The 18,359-nt window shown below is 44.9% G+C and overlaps 1 protein-coding gene across 1 annotated transcript in view; it reads left to right on the top strand.

Annotated features, from left to right (window-relative positions):
* RPRD2 (regulation of nuclear pre-mRNA domain containing 2) overlaps positions 1–18,359 on the top strand; it is a gene marked incomplete in the record, with an annotated part of 83,197 nt that overhangs the window by 43,374 nt on the left and 21,464 nt on the right. Inside the window, 1 exon segment of the mRNA XM_077464220.1 lies at positions 13,887–14,016. Within this exon segment, the coding sequence (XP_077320346.1) occupies positions 13,887–14,016 (130 nt within the window).

The raw sequence follows: 18,359 nt of genomic DNA, 5'->3' as shown, positions 1-18,359 counted from the left end.
CACCACAAAGAGCCTCTGCAAAGGTGCTTTGCCGGCGGTATAACCGTGTTGATTTACACACTGCTCCTTCACCACTCCAAAGATGCTGCTAGCAGGACCTTTTTTTACCATCCTGCTAGCGCACCGCTCCAGTGTGAGAGCTCTCGGGGCTTTCACATTGGGGAGACAGCAGCGGCTGTTTCAGGTCGGTTTTCAGGCGCCATTTTTAGCGCTGTAGAGCCTGCAAAACGACCCCATGTGAAAGGGGTCTTGGGTACAGAGTCGCATGACTGTGCCATTGTCATTCAAAGTATGACAGCGCTGAAAAATGGCCTGGGCAGAAGGGGGGTGAAAGTGCCTGGTATTGAAGTGGTTAAGCATTGGACATTAAAGCACACCTTCCATGCCAACCAGAATTATTTTTTGTTCTCCCTCTTTGAAAAGCTATTTGTAAACAGTTCTCCTGTTCTTGCCATGCTTTGTATAGGCGTCTGCCGCTACTGGTAGGTTAGTTGGCAGCTTCCCAGTTTGTACTGAAAGTGGGTGCTTGTGTGACTGGAGAAGTCGCACTTAAATTAACCTTTTGAGGGCAGCCACTGTGGACTCGTCATTGATGACCGGAGCGAAGCGTTGTTATACTGATTGTAGTTCACTAGCTAATGAGTCACAGACTTGGAACAAACATAAAACCAGAGATTTGTGAAGTTTGAACTCTCGGCCGGTATACTTCTTCCACCAGTAAACCGGAGAACTGTGATGCACTGGCATTCATTTTGAATGGCACTCGGCAATCTTTTATATGCCTTGCTCCTCTTTCTTTTTTTTTTCTTTTTTTCTTTCTTTCTTTCCCCCTTTCTTTTTTTTTCCCCCTTCCTTTTTTTTTTTCTTTTCCTTTTTTTTTCCTTTTTTTTTCTTTTCCTTTTTTTTCCTTTGTTTTTTCTTTCTAAATTTTTCTGTATATAAAGTTGCTCTACCAGCCCATAAAAAAATGCATCACACTGCACCTTCACACATGCAAAACGTAGTATAAAAGGGCCTAAAAGAGAATATGTGTTGTGTGTGTGTGTGTGTGTGTGTGTGTGTGTGTGTGTGTGTGTTTTTTTTTTTTTTTTTTTTTACAAGTTTATCTCTGATACTAAACCGACATCTATAAATGGCTACACATTATGCATGTAGTAGTGATCAATTTTGCACGGTGTTGCAATGAGCCAATTCTGTGCGGTTCCTATACCATGTTGTTTGTGTACCTCACTGTATAGGGAATTTTTTTTTTCCCATCTGTCATACAGTATTTATATTGCACCAACAGTTTGCACAGCGCTTGCAATATAAAGGCGGAAAGTACACCACTAGTACAATTCAATACAAGAGGGTTAGGAGGGCCCTGCTTCTGAAAGCTTACAATCTAATAGGGAGAGGTGACCAGTTTCTACGCGATTCACTTTAGTAGTGCAATTGAGCTGCTAGAATTATTCAGTGCAGCTCCAGTCTAATCAGATGACGCAAGTGGATAAATCTTTCAGTAGCGATGATGTTTTATTTTTTTCACAAGAAATGGTGAGATGTTTAAATTGCCAGAGCTTGTCTACAAAGTAAACCCTATGTAATACAGCTCGGCAATATACAGTGTATACACTTCCCCATGTCTGTGGTACTCTAAGGGCCCATTCACACCCGAAACTGCATGGGTTTTCTGTGCGTTTTTTTACATGTAGTTATATTTTCCATCTGAGTTTGTCCTTTTTGAGGTCCCTTTCTTTTTACTTTGGGCTTTTATGTTCACTGTGTTTGCATTCGTTCGCAGTTCAGAGAACTTTTTTTCACGGCACTCTAATGTTGTGAATTATGCCCATCGGATATCCTGGATTTTGTACTATCTGTGCAGGTGGAATGCAGTCAAAATGCATCCAACAGCACCTGGTGTGACTGGGCTCTTCATTTCTGGTTTACGCTGACGACACTAACCTACCTGTACTGAATCCCCAGCAGTGTTGGCCCTGCCGAATTCTGTTGTGTTGGGCTAAAGAGCGCCTGTCTGGGATCATCTCCATAATCTGGGCGGGGGGGTGGTGTGTGACTGCTTTGTAGTCCAGAGGAGATCTCAGGCGGGTCTCGTAACACTGCTTGAGATTTCAGTGTAGTGTTGGCACGGTAAGCAAGGGGGGGGGGGTCACCAGATTTCTGGCGGGATTAACAAGTATTTTTAAATGGCTGGGAAATGTGAATGTGTTGCAGAGATGTACTGAATGCTTCGTCCTTTTCTTGTTTTGTTTTTAATTTTTTTTTGGGGGCGTTTCCCCAGATAAATGGTTTAACCGCTCCCCGCCTGGCCTATAGCAAAATGACGGGGGGATGGGGGCGCAGTGCGGCAATCGGTGCAGTGCTTCGGTCAAACACGCCGCATCTCCGATCACTGTAAAAGGCTTATGGTGCAGGCTCTTTACCATGTAATCGGCTGTGTCCAATCACAGCTGATCAGTGTAAAAAAAAAAATGCCATTGCCATGGCATTCCTCTATTCAGGCTGCCAGTGCGTGGCGAGCCGATTAAAGAGGGATTTCACTGGAAGAAAAATGTATTAAAAGCCAGCAGCTATAAATACTACAGCTGCTGACTTTTAATAAATGGACACTCACCTGTCCCAGGGTCCAGCGATGTCGGCAGCCGAGGCCGGTCGATCTCTCGGCTGCTGCCGCCGCCATTCTAGGTGAGGGAATCAGGAAGTGAAGCATTGCGCCTTCACTTCCTGGTTCCCTACTGCGCATGTGCGAGTCGCACAGCGCAATAGGAATGGTCCGCGCTGTCTCTGGGACCCGTGTGTGTCCCAGCAGACAGCGTGCCGGGACAAGAAGAGGCATAGACTCCTGTCAGTCTATGCCTGGAAGTGGGTGCAAATACCTGTCTTAGACGGGTATCTGCACCACCCCTCCCCTGAAAGGCGCCAACTGTGACACCTGAGGGGGAGGTTTCCGATGAGCGGAAATTCCACGCTTTAAAGAGGAAGTAAAGGGGGAAAAAATATTAAATAAAACACACACCCTGCAATGCAAAGGCATAATGAGCTAGTATGCATAGCATACTAGCTCATTATGAATAACTTGCCTGAGAACGAAGCCCCCGAAGCGGTCCTCTGTCTTCCTCTTCGCTGCTGCCATACATCCCAGTGCGACTTCCGGGTCTTGCGGCTCTGGCGCTGTGATTCGCCGGAGGCGCAATGACGTCACTCCCGCGCATGCCCACGGGAGCCGACACTCGCAGCAATCTGCGGCCTGCCCAGTGCGCCTGCGCGCCGCTGTCTACGGCGCATGCGCCGTAGACAGCGGTGGCTGTCTTCGGGTAAATATCTCCTAAACCGTATAGGTTTAGGAGATATTTCTTGGACCTACAGGTAAGCCTTAATCTAGGCTTACCTGTAGATCAAAGTGGTTTGTAAGGGTTTACAACCACTTTAAGTGGCTTTCCTCACGGGCATCTGCACTGATCAGTGCAATGATTCTCAGTGATGTCAACCAGTGGTGCCAATCTGTGCCCATCAGTATCTGCCACTCTATTATTGTTGCCTATCTGTGCACCATCAGTGGTGCATATCGGTGCCTCCTCATCAGTTCCCATCAGTGAATGAGAAGAATTGCATATTTTACAAAGTTTTATAACGGAAATTATTTTTCGGCCTTTTTTCATTTGTTTAGCAAGAAATAAACTTGGTTGTGATTTAAATACCACCAAAAGAAAGCTCTGTCTCAAAAACAAGTCTAGTTTTGGGTACAGTGTTACATGACTGCGCAATTGTCATTCAAAGTGTGAAAGCTGAAAATTGGCCTGGACTGGAAGAGGGTAAAAGTGTCCGGTATTGAATCGGTTAAAGCGGAGTTCCACTTATCCGTCACCGCTACCCCCTCTCCACTCTGGTGCCACATTTGGCACCTTTCAGCGGACAAGAGGAAACGGGTACCTGTTTGACAGGTACCATTCCCCACTTAAAGGGGACGGCGCCATGGCCCGTCTTCCGGAAGTCCTTCCTCCTTTGCGGGACCAATTGGCGCATTTCGTGCATGCGCAGTAGGCTGCTGGCTGTGAAGCCCAAAGGCTTTACTGACAGGTTCCCCTACCTGGAAAAGAGTCTTGTAGGGTGCCGACATTGCGGGCTCCCAGGACAGGTAAGTGTCCATATATTAAAAGTCAGCACCTACAGTATTTGTAGTTGACTTTTTTTTTAAATTTCTCGTGTGGGGGCTGAACCTCCTTTTTTTTTTTAAGAGCGAAATGCAGAATCTTTTATAGCTTGCACTTAATGGAAGATGTTAAGATTTAATTTTTAGTTCTGTTGACTAAATCTTGGATTGAAGATTTAGTCCAGCCCAAATTTTTATGTTCTAGTTAAAATGTTATAATTGTTGGTTACACCTTTTTATAATGCTATACCAGGCTTGGCTAGGTATTGTAGATGTAAATGCTGGAGGATGATGTGCTGTCTGGGGGGGGGGGGGGGCTCGAGACACATTGATTGTTGTACTTGTTATACCGCCCTCTAGTCCCTCCTGTATTGATTTGTATTGTAAGTGTACTGTCTGCCCTCATGTTGTAAAGCGCTGCGCAAACTGTTGGCACTATATAAATCCTGTATAATAATACCCCTATATGGACAGCAAAAACCTACTTCTGTCCATGTGATGCACATTGGCTTCCACTTTATTCTGATTTATATGCTGTTAGGCTTGTTTAAGCTTGTGTGCAGATTGGTTGTTTTCTGCAATAGAAAAACACTGATCATAGTTATAGTTACATACATAGTAAGGTTGAATAAGACACCAGTCCATCCAGTTCAACCTGAGTGAGTGTCTACAATTGTCCCTATCCCGGTACATTGACACATTGGTCCCTACCCTCAAGGAGCCCACAATACAAGATCCCCATTCATATACTATTGGGCCAATTTTGGACAGAAGCCAATTAACCTACCTGCATGTCTTTGGATTGTGGGAGGAAACCGGAGTATCCGGAGGAAACCCACACCGGGAGAACATGCAAACTCCAGGCAGGTAGTGTCCTGGTTGGGATTTGAACCAGTTACCCTTGTTGCTGCTAGGTGAGAGTGCTAACCACTACACCACTGTGCCCAATCAAGGGCACATGGTAAACAGTTTTCTATGTGCCCGGTTCACACTTAAACATGGCCTTTGGGTGAGATGCAGTGCAGGAATCTGCAACAGATCTGTTTTTTTTTTTTTTTTTTTTTCCCCACCTGTCCTGCACTGCCGCTCACCCACAGAATTCTGGCCAATAAAATGTATTTACCCGAGTCTCGGGCACACGCAAAAATGCAGATTTTTGTCAGGGTTTTGCTGCTGCTAAACTCCTGTAGGAGAAAAAAAAGCGTTGATGGAATACAGCGTGGTGCATGAAGCCTAAAAAGTTTATATATGCAATGTGAATTAGGGGCCGGTTTACCTTAGCAGAGCACTTGCTGCCCGGAACAATTTTGATATTGTTCACAAACATGTTAAAGTGTTCCTAAGCCCACAACAGTAAAATTAGGCTGTATATGTTGTAAAGCATGCTTGTTATACTCGCTGTGGAACCTAAGGGGTTAATCCACTGAATTGTGTATGAAGGCTGTTAGATTCTGTCTTCTCTGATCCTCCCCTCCCACTGTCCCCAATCCATCTCCTGATAAAACAGCCTTGAGTCACTACACATGCTCAGTTTGGTGTGTATTGCTAGAGTTTTTATTTATTTATTTTTTTTCTTGGGAGGGTGGCCCTGTGCCGATCACATGCAATCGGACTGTCCAGACAGAAGGTCAGGGGTCATGCAGCCTCCTAGGACAGTCAGAGTAAAATGGAAACTCCCCCTACAACAGGGATATGCAATTAGCGGACCTCCAGCTGTTGCAGAACTACAATTCACATGAGGCATAGCAAGACTGACAGCCACAAGCATTACACCCAGAGGAAGAGGCATGATGGGACTTGTAGTTTTGCAACAGCTGGAGGTCCACTAATTGCAGATCCCTGCCCTACAAGCTTTAACCAGTCTCTGATAGAAGTCAGACTACTATATACTGCTGATAAGTTATTTAGCAGTTTATATTCAAAAAATTACATTTCCATGTACTGTGAGAAGAGATATAGTGAATTCAGGCTCCTGGGTTTAGTAACACTTTAAAGTGGATGTAAATCAGATTCAAGAAATTCGAGCTGGGCACACACATCTCTAGTGTTTTCTCATCTCTCCCCAAAGCACTAAGTCCTGTGTTTTTTCTGCTGTTTCATTCCTCTGTTATCGGCATGATTTATGAAAAGTTCTCAGACAGGAGGTGAAACGCAGCCTGAAATTTGTGTGAGGTTGCTATTAATTAGCAGAGAGCTTGCCTTGTCACAGCACAGCTCTGCAAGTAACTTTGTTCTTCTGCCTTGTGGGGGTGTGTGCCTTTCCCCCAATCAGCTGTCTTCCCCAGTGTAAACCAAGACTACACTCTCTTCCTGCTGAATGAGGAAGTGAAATTTCTAAACCGATGTAAGAATTCTAAAGAATATAGCAAGCTGAAGACGGCAGATATAAATGTAAAACTTATATAGAGAGATTTGTTTCATCCCTGTGTATCATCTGAGGCTGTTCACTTCCTCTGGGTATATGTGAGGGTTTACATCCACTTTAAGACTCTTCCGTACAGCTGTGTAAGACTGAAAAGGGAGGCTGGATTTTGGTTTCAGGCTCGGTTCACATCTAATGCCCATGCGGCTCCCAGCAGGGGTCCGCTGCGTCCTGGTTCATCGTTTCGAGTCTGATTTCAGCCCGAATTTTTTTGACTGAATTTGGGCCTAAAACAGACCAAAAGACACACAGGACTCGGTGCAAATTCGCCCTGGAGATATGTGAGCCGGTGTTCTGGCATATAGTGTCTGCCCCGTACTGCTTATGGAGCAGAAGGAGATTCGGAAAATCTCAGATGAACGGCGCCTGCACCGTGAGTGGAGCTGCTGGTCCCACCATCCAAGCGGACATAGAGCTGCAAATATTAGAGGGCCCCTCGTGGGCGAGCTTTGTTCACCACGTTTCTGGCACGGCCTCTCTGCGCTCGGCTCTTTTTATTCCAACTCTATGTCCACTTGGATGGTGGGGCTAGAACCTGGACTCACGGCGCAGGCGCCGTTCATCTTCAGCTATTTTGGGAATGTGTGTCCGCTGTGTACCGAGCATGCGCAGTACACAGCGGACACTTTCCGATGAGGGACACAATGTGATAGGACACCGGCTCCATAGAGAGCCGGTCATACTCTTCTGCTATTGCAAATCGATCCAATTGCATCCAATTTGCAATAGCATGAACCCGACCTTAGGGCCCTTTCACACACACCAGTTTTTATTTTTTTATTTTCAGCGGAGCAGTGTAAAAAAAAAAACTGATTTCTAGATATAGCCGTTTTTACAAAGATGCGTTGGGATTCAGCATGGACCAACATAAGTATGTAAGCCCCATACCTGTGGGATCCCCGTGGAAGTTGGAATTGACTGTAGTATAGCAGCGGTGCCTACTCCAGGGATCCCTCTTGGGCATGGAGTTCACCAGAGCTTCACAGGTTGTCACTGGAGTCCTTTTCATCTCCTCCATGATGACATCAGAGACCTTGCGCTCTTCCACCTTCCATTTTGACAATGCCCCACAGATGCTCAATAGGGTTTAGGTCTGGAGACATGCTTGGCCAGTCCATCACCTTTACCCTCAGCTTCTTTAGCAAAGCAGTGGTCGTCTTGGAGGTGTGTTTGGGGTGGTTATGTTGGAATACTGCCCTGCAGCCCAGTCTCTGAAGGGAGGGGATCATGCTCTGCTTCAGTATGTCACAGTACATGTTTGCATTCATGGTTCCCTCAATGATCTGTAACTCCCCAGTGCTGGCAGCACTCATGCAGCCCCAGACCATGACACTCCCACCACCATGCTTGACTGTAGGCAAGACACACTTGTCTTTGTACTCCTCACCTGGTTGCCGCCATGCACACTTGTCACCATCTGAACCAAATAAGTTTATCTTGGTCTCATCAGACCACAGGACATGGTTCCAGTAATCCATGTCTCTAGTCTGCTTGTCTTCAGCAAACTGTTTGCGGGCTTTCTTGTGCATCTTTAGAAGAGGCTTCCTTCTGGAATTTGATGCAGTGTGCGGCATATGGTCTGAGCACTGACAGGCTGACCCCCCACCCCTTCAACCTCTGCAGCACTCGTATGTCTATTTCCCAAAGACAACCTCTGGATATGACGCTAAGCACGTGACCTCAACTTCATTGGTCAACCATGGCGAGGCCTGTTCTGAGGGGAACCTGTCCTGTTAAACTGCTGTATGGTCTTGTCCTCCATGCTGCAGCTCAGTTTCAGAGTCTTGGCAATCTTCTTATAGCCTAGGCCATCTTTATGTAGAGCAACAATTACTTTCTTCAGATCCTCAGAGAGTTCTTTGCCATGAGGTGCCATGTTGTAGTTCCAGTGACCAGGATGAGGTGCCATGTTGAACTTCCAGTGACCAGTATGAGAGTGAGAGCGATAAGGCCAAATTTAACACACCTTCTCCCCATTCACACCTGAGACCTTTTAACACTAAGGAGTCACATGACCCCGGGGAGGGAAAATGTCTAATTGGGCCCAATTTGGACATTTCACTTAGGGGTGTACTCACTTTTGTTGCCAGCGGTTTAGACATTACTGGCTGTGTGTTGAGTTATTTTGAGGGGACGGCAAATTTACACTGTTATACAAGCTGTACACTCACTACTTTACATTGTAGACAAGTGTCATTTCTTCAGTGTTGTCACATCAAAAGATGGAATAAAATATTTGCAAAATATGAGGGGTGTACTCACTTTTGTGGGATACTGTATGTATGATTTCTGTAGTACTGCACTTGGGACATGTATATGTGCTGCTTCTGCTGTGACTAATCAGTGGGTGTCAGCCAATGATTGACCGCCGGCACCCATGGATCGTTGAGACACAGGACGAAGCTGCGGCAAATGTAAACCATGCAGAGCTCTGTTCTGGAATGTGCTGGATTTTGTTTCCTTGTTAAGCCGTGAAATCAGCACATCCCTTAGTGTAAACACCAAACTGTGTACACACACAGTTCTCTTCAGTGTTGTCACATGAAAAGATGCCTTAGAAGAATTATACTTGTTCAAAGCTATTTTTTTGCATTTTTGCCTTGAAGATTTTTAGTAGTATTTGAATTTGCCCTGTTATGGTTTTCTTCCACCTACAGCAGAACTCGGATTGGGTGATGGGAAAACCGTGTAGGGAGCCAGTCATTTGTGTAGCAGTGCAAGGAATATGCTGGTGTGTAGAGTGAGCAGAGAAGCAGAGATTGGCTTCTCAGTCTACTGCTTCTCTTTTGACGGTCCAGTCACAGACTCGGGGGGGGGGGCGGCGGGGGGGGGGGGGGGGGAATATAAAGTTCTGCTGCCTAACTGCAGCAGACAGCATCCTGTGAGACAGGATTGTTTTGGGGCAGAGCCACGTAAGGGTCCATTGACTTTAGGAACTGCATATGAAACGCACAGAAACGCTGTATGGTTCCTGTGCAATTCACATGCAGTTCTGTGCAGTTTCAGCCCTATTAAGGCCTCATGTATATCACAGCTGCTAAACTGAAGTTTTAGGAGCAGTTGGAGAGGTGTGTTTTTTTTTTATTTTTATTTTTATTTTTTTTCAGTAGCCCGTGAACTCTCCTCAGTCATTTTAGTAGTTTAAAGGCCGTTGAAGTTGCAGGCTTTTTTTTCTTTTTTTTTTTTTTTTTTTCAAAGTAGAAAAATCGCAATTGTGACTGTAGTTTACCGGCATTTCAAATGCCAAATCCTTTGTAACCACTCAAGCCCACTTTATGTGCGTTTTGCGTTTTATTTTATTTTTTTTATTTTTTTTAAATGTTTTTTTTAAAGGGGGGAAAAAATTCAGATTTACATTTTTTGTACATAAAAAAAAAAAAAATGTTGTGAAAGCACAAATTTCACTAAATGCTGTTGTCTGCATCAATAGATGAGTCCAGTAGCGACTAACTCAGGTCCTCACACAGTTTTCTGTGTTTTCAGAACCTCCGCAACAGCAGGAGCATTTCCTCTTACATGTTCGCGATGGAATCCTTAGTGAAAACACAAAAAAATAAGACCCTCTACAAGCTCACCGCTCCGTCTGCTGCTCTCCTCTCGCAGAATGGCTGAAATAGTTAATCATTTACTTTGGGCTTATTGGAGGGTCTCCTGAGGGTATCTTTAACCACTTCAGCCCGGAAGAATTTACCCCTTTCCTGACCAGAGCACTTTTTGCGATTTGGCGTTGCGTTAACTGGCAATTGTGCAGTGGTGCGACGTTTTACCCAAACAAAATTGACCACACACACACGCCACCGGCATTGGACCAGTGTTCTGCCTATCGCAGGAGCCGATGGCGGAGGCGGGACTGTGTGTGTGTAACGGGAAAGCAGAGGAGCCGAGTGGAGAGGATATGAAGGCTCGGTTATTTCCTGATTTCAGACTGCTGGAAAGGGAGATGGTGAGGCTGCAAATTAATGCATTTTAATATTGAAGGCATTTATCATGCTGCACCTGGACATTTCTCGGGCTGCACCTGGACGTTTCTCGGGCTGCACCTGGACGTTTCTCGGGCTGCACCTGGACGTTTCTCGGGCTGCACCTGGACGTTTCTCGGGCTGCACCTGGACGTTTCTCGGGCTGCACCTGGACGTTTCTCGGGCTGCACCTGGACGTTTCTCGGGCTGCACCTGGACGTTTCTCGGGCTGCACCTGGACGTTTCTCGGGCTGCACCTGGACGTTTCTCGGGCTGCAGCTGGACGTTTCTCAGGCTGCAGCTGGACGTTTCTCAGGCTGCAGCTGGACGTTTCTCAGGCTGCAGCTGGACGTTTCTCAGGCTGCAGCTGGACGTTTCTCGGGCTGCAGCTGGACGTTTCTCGGGCTGCAGCTGGACGTTTCTCGGGCTGCAGCTGGACGTTTCTCGGGCTGCAGCTGGACGTTTCTCGGGCTGCAGCTGGACGTTTCTCGGGCTGCAGCTGGACGTTTCTCGGGCTGCACCTGGACGTTTCTCGGGCTGCAGCTGGACGTTTCTCGGGCTGCAGCTGGACGTTTCTCGGGCTGCAGCTGGACGTTTCTCGGGCTGCAGCTGGACGTTTCTCGGGCTGCAGCTGGACGTTTCTCGGGCTGCAGCTGGACGTTTCTCGGGCTGCAGCTGGACGTTTCTCGGGCTGCAGCTGGACGTTTCTCGGGCTGCAGCTGGACGTTTCTCGGGCTGCAGCTGGACGTTTCTCGGGCTGCAGCTGGACGTTTCTCGGGCTGCAGCTGGACGTTTCTCGGGCTGCAGCTGGACGTTTCTCGGGCTGCAGCTGGACGTTTCTCGGGCTGCAGCTGGACGTTTCTCGGGCTGCAGCTGGACGTTTCTCGGGCTGCAGCTGGACGTTTCTCGGGCTGCAGCTGGACATTTCTCAGGCTGCAGCTGGACATTTCTCAGGCTGCAGCTGGACATTTCTCAGGCTGCAGCTGGACATTTCTCAGGCTGCAGCTGGACATTTCTCAGGCTGCAGCTGGACATTTCTCAGGCTGCAGCTGGACATTTCTCAGGCTGCAGCTGGACATTTCTCAGGCTGCAGCTGGACATTGATGGGCACTGACCCTTAATTTGCTTCAAAGTTGTTTATTTTAAAAATGTGTTTTTCCTGAAACTTCCCTCTTAAAATTAGTGTGCGTGTTATACGCCGATAAATACAGTAAGTACCTGAAATAAATAACTTAAATAAAAAAAATATTCAAGGTAGGAATGGTGCCCTGTCATAACATAGAATGGCCCATATGAGACAGTCTGATGGGGCTGCACACACCCCGATACAAATATTTGAAAAAAGGACTCCCCATGGGGCTTTTTAGCAGCAAATGAGTCAAGGAATTTGTATAAATCACCCCCCCCCCCCCCCCAAGGGGAGGCAACACATTACAATTGCAATGATTAATGTACTATATCTGTGTTGTATTATAAAATGGGTTATGATATTATTATAAGGAGGTGGGGGGGGGGGGGGGGGGTGCGCCCGTGAGACTCACATTTGCGACCATTTCAAATGGAGGAAAATACAAATGTGAAAATCCCCCTATAAGTCCTGCCAAAAGCAAGTCTAAGTAATTGACTATTTTTGTTTTATATGTAACTATCTTTCCATATTGAGGAATGGGGAAAATGCATTTGGTCCCCATTTTCTAGGTTCGCATATAGCCTATGATGAGTAAGTAATGATTAACCTCAAATCATCAACGTACATTAGTGACTACAAAGTGTAGGAAATGAGAAAGGCGATACTAATTGGTAATCAAAGGCGTGCAATGCATCAATCAGATGCCTGGTGTGAACATGTGTTAATGGTGACAGTGATTGCTGGGGGGGGGGGGGTGGAGAATGGTTGCCCCCCCCATCAGTGGGGGGAGTGGTTGCCCTCCTAGGCCCCCACCTCCCGTCGGTGGTGGGGGGGAATGGTTGCTCGAAGGGCTGGGTAAAGACAAGCAAAGGGCAGTTTGGAGACCGGCTATTGTCTAAACTTGTTTAGGTGTGGATAGGGTGGGTGAGAATCGGTACCTCTGTCAGTTTTTGCTCGTCCCTGTCTGGGGCAGATTTTCTCTTTACTATCCTGGGGGCCACCAAACCGCAAGTGAAGGCAATTTTCCAACTGAAGCAAAGTAAAAATGCTTTTGAGAAGTTAAACAGGAAAGTGTTTGTGTTTTTATATTGTTAGGCAGGCGATCTAAGATTGAAGCTCCACTCCATAAATGAATAGTCCATATACAAATGTAGTCCAGCATAGGGTCTGCTGGATCAAAGCCAACCATTTCAGGGGGCCAGAAACTCCCTTCATCAGGGCTTATAATGGGAAACCGTGCATACGGGCAAACGGAGTGGACTGCTTTACCAGTGTGACAACCAGTACAGGCCTTTACAGCAAATACTGAGCATTACTCGGGTCATTCCTTTTCCAAAATGCTGCTGGTAGTTCAGTATAACATTTTGGTGTGTGTAAAAAAATAAAATAAAAAAATAAGTTGGCTCACCTATCCATTTCACAATGATGTTCTGGGTCTCAGCAGCCTGTGGTGAGGTGACCACATTCTGGGACATTCCTCTGTGTGGAGAATGGTAAAAAGCTGGAAGTTGCTGCGACATCCGGAATTTGAAACTGCAGTAGATTATTTTTTATTTTTTTTGGTAAGGCCTGGTTCACACCTATGTGGTTTTCAGTATGGCAGAAATGCACTACAGCCAATTTAAGATTACTTCCTATGGGTCACATTCACATCTGTGAGTGTTTATTTCTTTTATTTTATTTTTTTTAATTTATTTTTTTGGACTCCAATGGATGCGCAGCAAAAATGCAGTGCTTGTGTTTTTTGCTGGTTTCTTCTGCATGACAACTGGTGCCTCTCAAAAGCGCAAAAACACATTTGACATGCGTTGACGCGCTTTTAAAAAAAAAGCGTACTAGGGGGGAAAAAAAATAATCAACTGCAACCTGTGTTAGTGTGACCGTAGCCTAATGGAACCTCACTGGATGGTGCCTTCTACTTGCTGTAGAGTTACTATACATTTGCATTAGTAACAGGTGTGCTGTAAAATATTCTGTGAAACACAACAGCAGGATTCCCCTTTGACACCTTGCTGGAAAATATAAAAATATTATATATATATATATATATATATATATATATATATATATATATATATATATATATATATATATATATATATATATATATATATATATATATATATATATATATATATATATATAAATTTTTTTTTTTTTTTTTTACACAACCTTAAGTTCAGTAATTGGCATTCTTTGACTTCTTTCCTCTTTCCTCTCATACAGCTGGGTTTCCACATCGACTGAATCTGTTTTACTTGGCCAATGACATTATTCAGAACTGCAAGAGAAGGAATGCGATTGTCTATCGTCAGTCTTTTGCTGATGTGCTGCCAGAAGCCGTTTCTCTAGTAAGGTAGGTGACTTTTTTTTGTTTCGGTTTTTATAGTTTTGTTTGCTTTTTTTAACATCTCAATGTTCTTGATGGTTTCCAATCCAAGTAATTATTTTGTATTAAAAAATGTGTAGAAATCTTTTTTTTGTTTTTTTTTGTTTTTTGTTTTTGATGCTCTTTCTTGCCTAGACATTCAGCACCATTGTTAAGCCTCCATGCACACTGCGGTGTTCCGAATCGCAGGCGGAATCAGTTTCTGCCCGCAATTTTGAATCGCTGCGGGACGCGCTTGCAATCACTGTGACTTTCAACAGCACCCAAATCTTTTTTTGGGCGACAGGCCTCCCGCAATTCTGTTTGTGCTATTTTAGTGCAAATTGGGTGCCATTGAAATGAACTGGGATTGCAAGCGTGTCTTGCATTTTTTTGTGGGGGTTTGGAATCGTGGGCAGAATCGCGACAATTCCGTTTACAATCCAGAATGCCATAGTGTGAAGGGAGCCTCAATCTTTTGACCGTAGACCAACCTGTGTTTGTGTTCTGTATGTTAAAGCAGAACTGAAGGCAAAAAAGGGTCAAAAAGGCTTTTGCTGCAATGCTTGTGTGTTTTTTTAGAGGTAGGCTAATGTCCTCTGTCTTCAGGTTGACAGTCGGCATCTTTTAAAGTGTTTGTAAACCCTTGCTTGTACTCGGTGAATCATCAGGTGAAGCTCAGAGATTAAGTGGGGAATTTATAAAGATTAAAGCGGGAGTAAACCCGCAGATTTTATTTTTTTTATTTTTTTTCTACCTGCAAAGGAAAAGGCATAATAAGCTAGTATGCACCGCATACTAGCTCATTATGAAATACTTGCCTTAGAACGAGGCCCCGGCATCTGACAAGCTCCCTCTGCGTTTCTTCTGGGTATCGTGGCTCCGGCGCTGTGAGTGGCCGGAGCCGCGATATCGTCGCGCATGCGCGCAAAAGATTTCTTCCCGGCAGCGTCCGTAGTCGGCCGGCCTTTCAGCCAGGAATCCCCTGTGCGCATGCGCTGCTGCAGTCAGCGGCGCATTGCGAGGGGAATATCTCCTAAACCGTACATGTTTAGGAGATGTGTTGTTTGTTTTTTTTTTTTGTTTTTTTTTTTTTACCTACAGGTAAGCCTTATCATAGGCTTTCCTGTAGGTAAAAGTCCCAAAAAAGCTATACAACCAATTTAAGTTCAGAAAAAAAGAAAGGGGGGCATAGAGCCCAAGTTACACTCTGCAGAGCTCAATGAGGGGAGCTCTGAGCTGTTGGAGGGGAGAGGGAACCCCCCCCAACACAGTTGGCACTGAGGCTGTCAATTTGCTGGAGATCCCTCCACTGTCACCATTTTTCTCTTGGTGTCAGGAAAAACTTGTCAGAAGGGATTCATGCTGGTGGCAGAGCAATGAAGCAGTAGACCGAAATGACACTTGGTGCTCTGGATTGAGGCAAGTACACACGGTAGCGGCGGGACATGCTTATTTCATGACTAATGTATATAACCTCTTTTGCACATGCACATGCATTGCAGTACACCACAATGAATGAATGATAATGCACTGCTTTTTAATTTTTTCTTTTTACAAGAATTTTATTGAAAAATTGAATGCATCAAGAATATGCAAGTAAATGCTGGTTACAGTGGACATAAAACGAAAGGAAAATCCCGACAGCGGGATGTTACATAGGTAGTACAGTATACAACGGTGCGAACACTTAAGAAATTTGAAGAAAAGGTAGATGCAAAATAGACGATCAGTTGTAATATTTCCTGAAAATTCTCATACCTTGTACCAAAATATATATATTTTTTATGTGTGTATATAGGGCGAGTAATAAAGAGTGCAATATAGGAGAGTACATGTAGTCTTGTATCCACCTAAGAAAAAAAAAAAAAAAAAAACTTGTGGATAAAAGAGAAAAAAAATGTAAAAAAACTATAATCCAGTCTGTCGGTTTTGGTTGTTCCAAATCGCTATAACCATCAGTAGTGAGTTGACTACTTTACAACCAAGGTCATAAAGAGGAGTATACAAAAAGACGGAAAAGAGAGTAAGTTGGTAGCAAGGAATAGAAAGAAAACATAGGAGGTAGGAAAGGGGGGGGGGGGGGTGCATACCGAACCTTTTAGATTGATGAAAGCTGACTATAAAATCTGGGTGGCTGACTGATATCCGGGGTTGCCAGACTGAGGAATTTACTATGCGTGTCAGAAGCCAGGGACGTTAGTTTCTCGTTGATCATTATGTCATTCATGCGGTTTTTAACTGCCTCAAAGCCAAGTACTGGAGTTTTCCAAGACTGCACAATAGTGAGTTTGGTTGCATTAAAAAGCTAATTGACGTTCCGGGCGGAGAAGTTCATGGATAGGTTTGCATAGCAAGGCTTCGTATGGATCTCTTTTTTTCAGGTTAGTATGGAACATATTCTGTAAAAGAGCATAGACCCTGACCCAAAGTCTACAGACCTTTGGACATGTCCACCAAATATGGGCCATGGAACCTGTTGATGGGCAACCCCTGTAACATGAGGAGAGTAGGAGGGAATGAATTGCGCTAACCTGTCGGGTGTATAATACCACCTATAAAAGATTTTATATGCTTCCTTGAGCTTTTGGTGAGGGATATCATCGTAGTCTGCCAGTCTTCTGGGTCCAACTGTTTCCCTAGGTCTTTTTTTCCTATTGGAGGTGATATTTTCTCACTGGGGGTTTTCTAATGGAGATGATAGAAGAATATAATAGGGATATTACCCCCGGGAGTGAGGAATAGCCCTGCATAGTCAAGGTGTAAGGAGTAGGTTGAGCTCAAATGAGTTGAAGAAAATGTTTGCTTTTGGCTTTTTCATTTTCATAAATGGACTTGTCCTTCACTTTAAAATTTCTTCTGAAATTCTTGGAGTTCTTCAAGATTTGAGGCGTGATCTTCCATCTTCATCTACTGGAGTTTACCAACACCAAATCTCTTAAATTGCCTGCTTTCCTGCCATTTATACCAGACTGTACAATTTGCATGTATTTAGTAACCCTTGCATGAAAAACACACTTGTGTTTATCTAATGTAGTGCTAAATAAGATGCCTGTGATGCAGCTTGTCACAATCGTTTAATAAGTCTGGTTTTTATAAACCCCCTGTAACTGATTTTTATTTTTTAACCAGTTGACACCATGTGTATGTAATATTGTGTGATATATATTCTAGTGTGTGTGTGTATAATAGATTTATTCTCACAAAAGCGAGTACACCCCTCACATATTTTTATAAATTATTTTATTCTATCTTTTACAACACTGAAGAAGTTAGTGTTGCAAGGTCTCCGGTGTGAATGGGGAGCAGGTGTGTTTAAATTTGGTGTTATCACTGGAATTCAACATGGCACCTCCATAGCAAAGAACTATGAGGATCTGAAAAAAAAAAAATGTTGCTCTACATAAAGATGGGCTATAAATAATATTGTCAAGACCCTGAACTGAGTTTCAACATGGTGGCCAAGACCATACAGCGGTTTAACAGGACAGGTTCCACTCAGAACAGGCCTCGTCATGGTCCACCAAAGAGGTTGAGTGCACGTGCTCAGCGTCATATCCAGAGGTTGTCTTTGGGGGGGAAAAAGACGTATGAGTGCTGACAGCATTGCTGCAGAGTTTGGTGGGGGGTGTCAGCCTGTCAGCCTGTCAGTGCTCAGACCATACGTCACACACTGCATCAAATTGGGCTGCTTGGCTGTCATCCCAGAAGGAAGCCTCTTCTAAAGATGATGCACAAGAAAACCTGCAAACAGTTTGATGAAGACAAGCAGACTAAGGACATGGATTACTGGAACCTTGTCCTGTGGTCTGATGAGACCAAGATGAACTTATTTGGTTCAGATGGTATCGAGCGTGTGAGGCAGCAACCAGGTGAGGAGGACAAAGACAAGCGTTTCTTGCCTACAGTCAAGCATGATGGTGGAAGTGTCATGGTCTGGGGCTGCCGGGACTGGGGAGCTACAGATCATTGAGGGAACCATGAATGCCAACATGTACTGTGACATCTGAAGCAGAGCATGATCCCCTCGTCTCAGACTTGGCCCCAGGGCAGTATTCCGACATAACGGCCCCAAACACACCTCCAAGATGACCACTGCCTTGCTAAAGAAGCTGAGGGTAAAGGTGATGGACTGGCCAAGCATGTCTCCAGACCTAAACCCTATTGAGCATCTGTGGGACCTCCTCAAACAGAAGGTGGAGGAGCGCAAGGTCTCCAACATCCACCAGCTCTGTGATGTCACCATGGAGGAGTGGAAGAGGACTCCAGTGGTGACCTGTGAATCTCTGGTGACCTCCCTGCCCAAGAGGGTTAAAGCAGTGCTGGAAAAT

The sequence above is a fragment of the Lithobates pipiens genome, unplaced genomic scaffold (genome assembly GCF_037356315.1).
Source record: "Lithobates pipiens isolate NorthernLeopardFrog02 unplaced genomic scaffold, aLitPip1_a1.2 Scaffold_30, whole genome shotgun sequence".
Taxonomy (NCBI): Eukaryota; Metazoa; Chordata; class Amphibia; order Anura; family Ranidae; genus Lithobates; species Lithobates pipiens.
The sequence above is the reverse complement of the archived record's forward strand: the minus strand, read 5'-3'. Positions and strand labels throughout refer to the sequence as shown.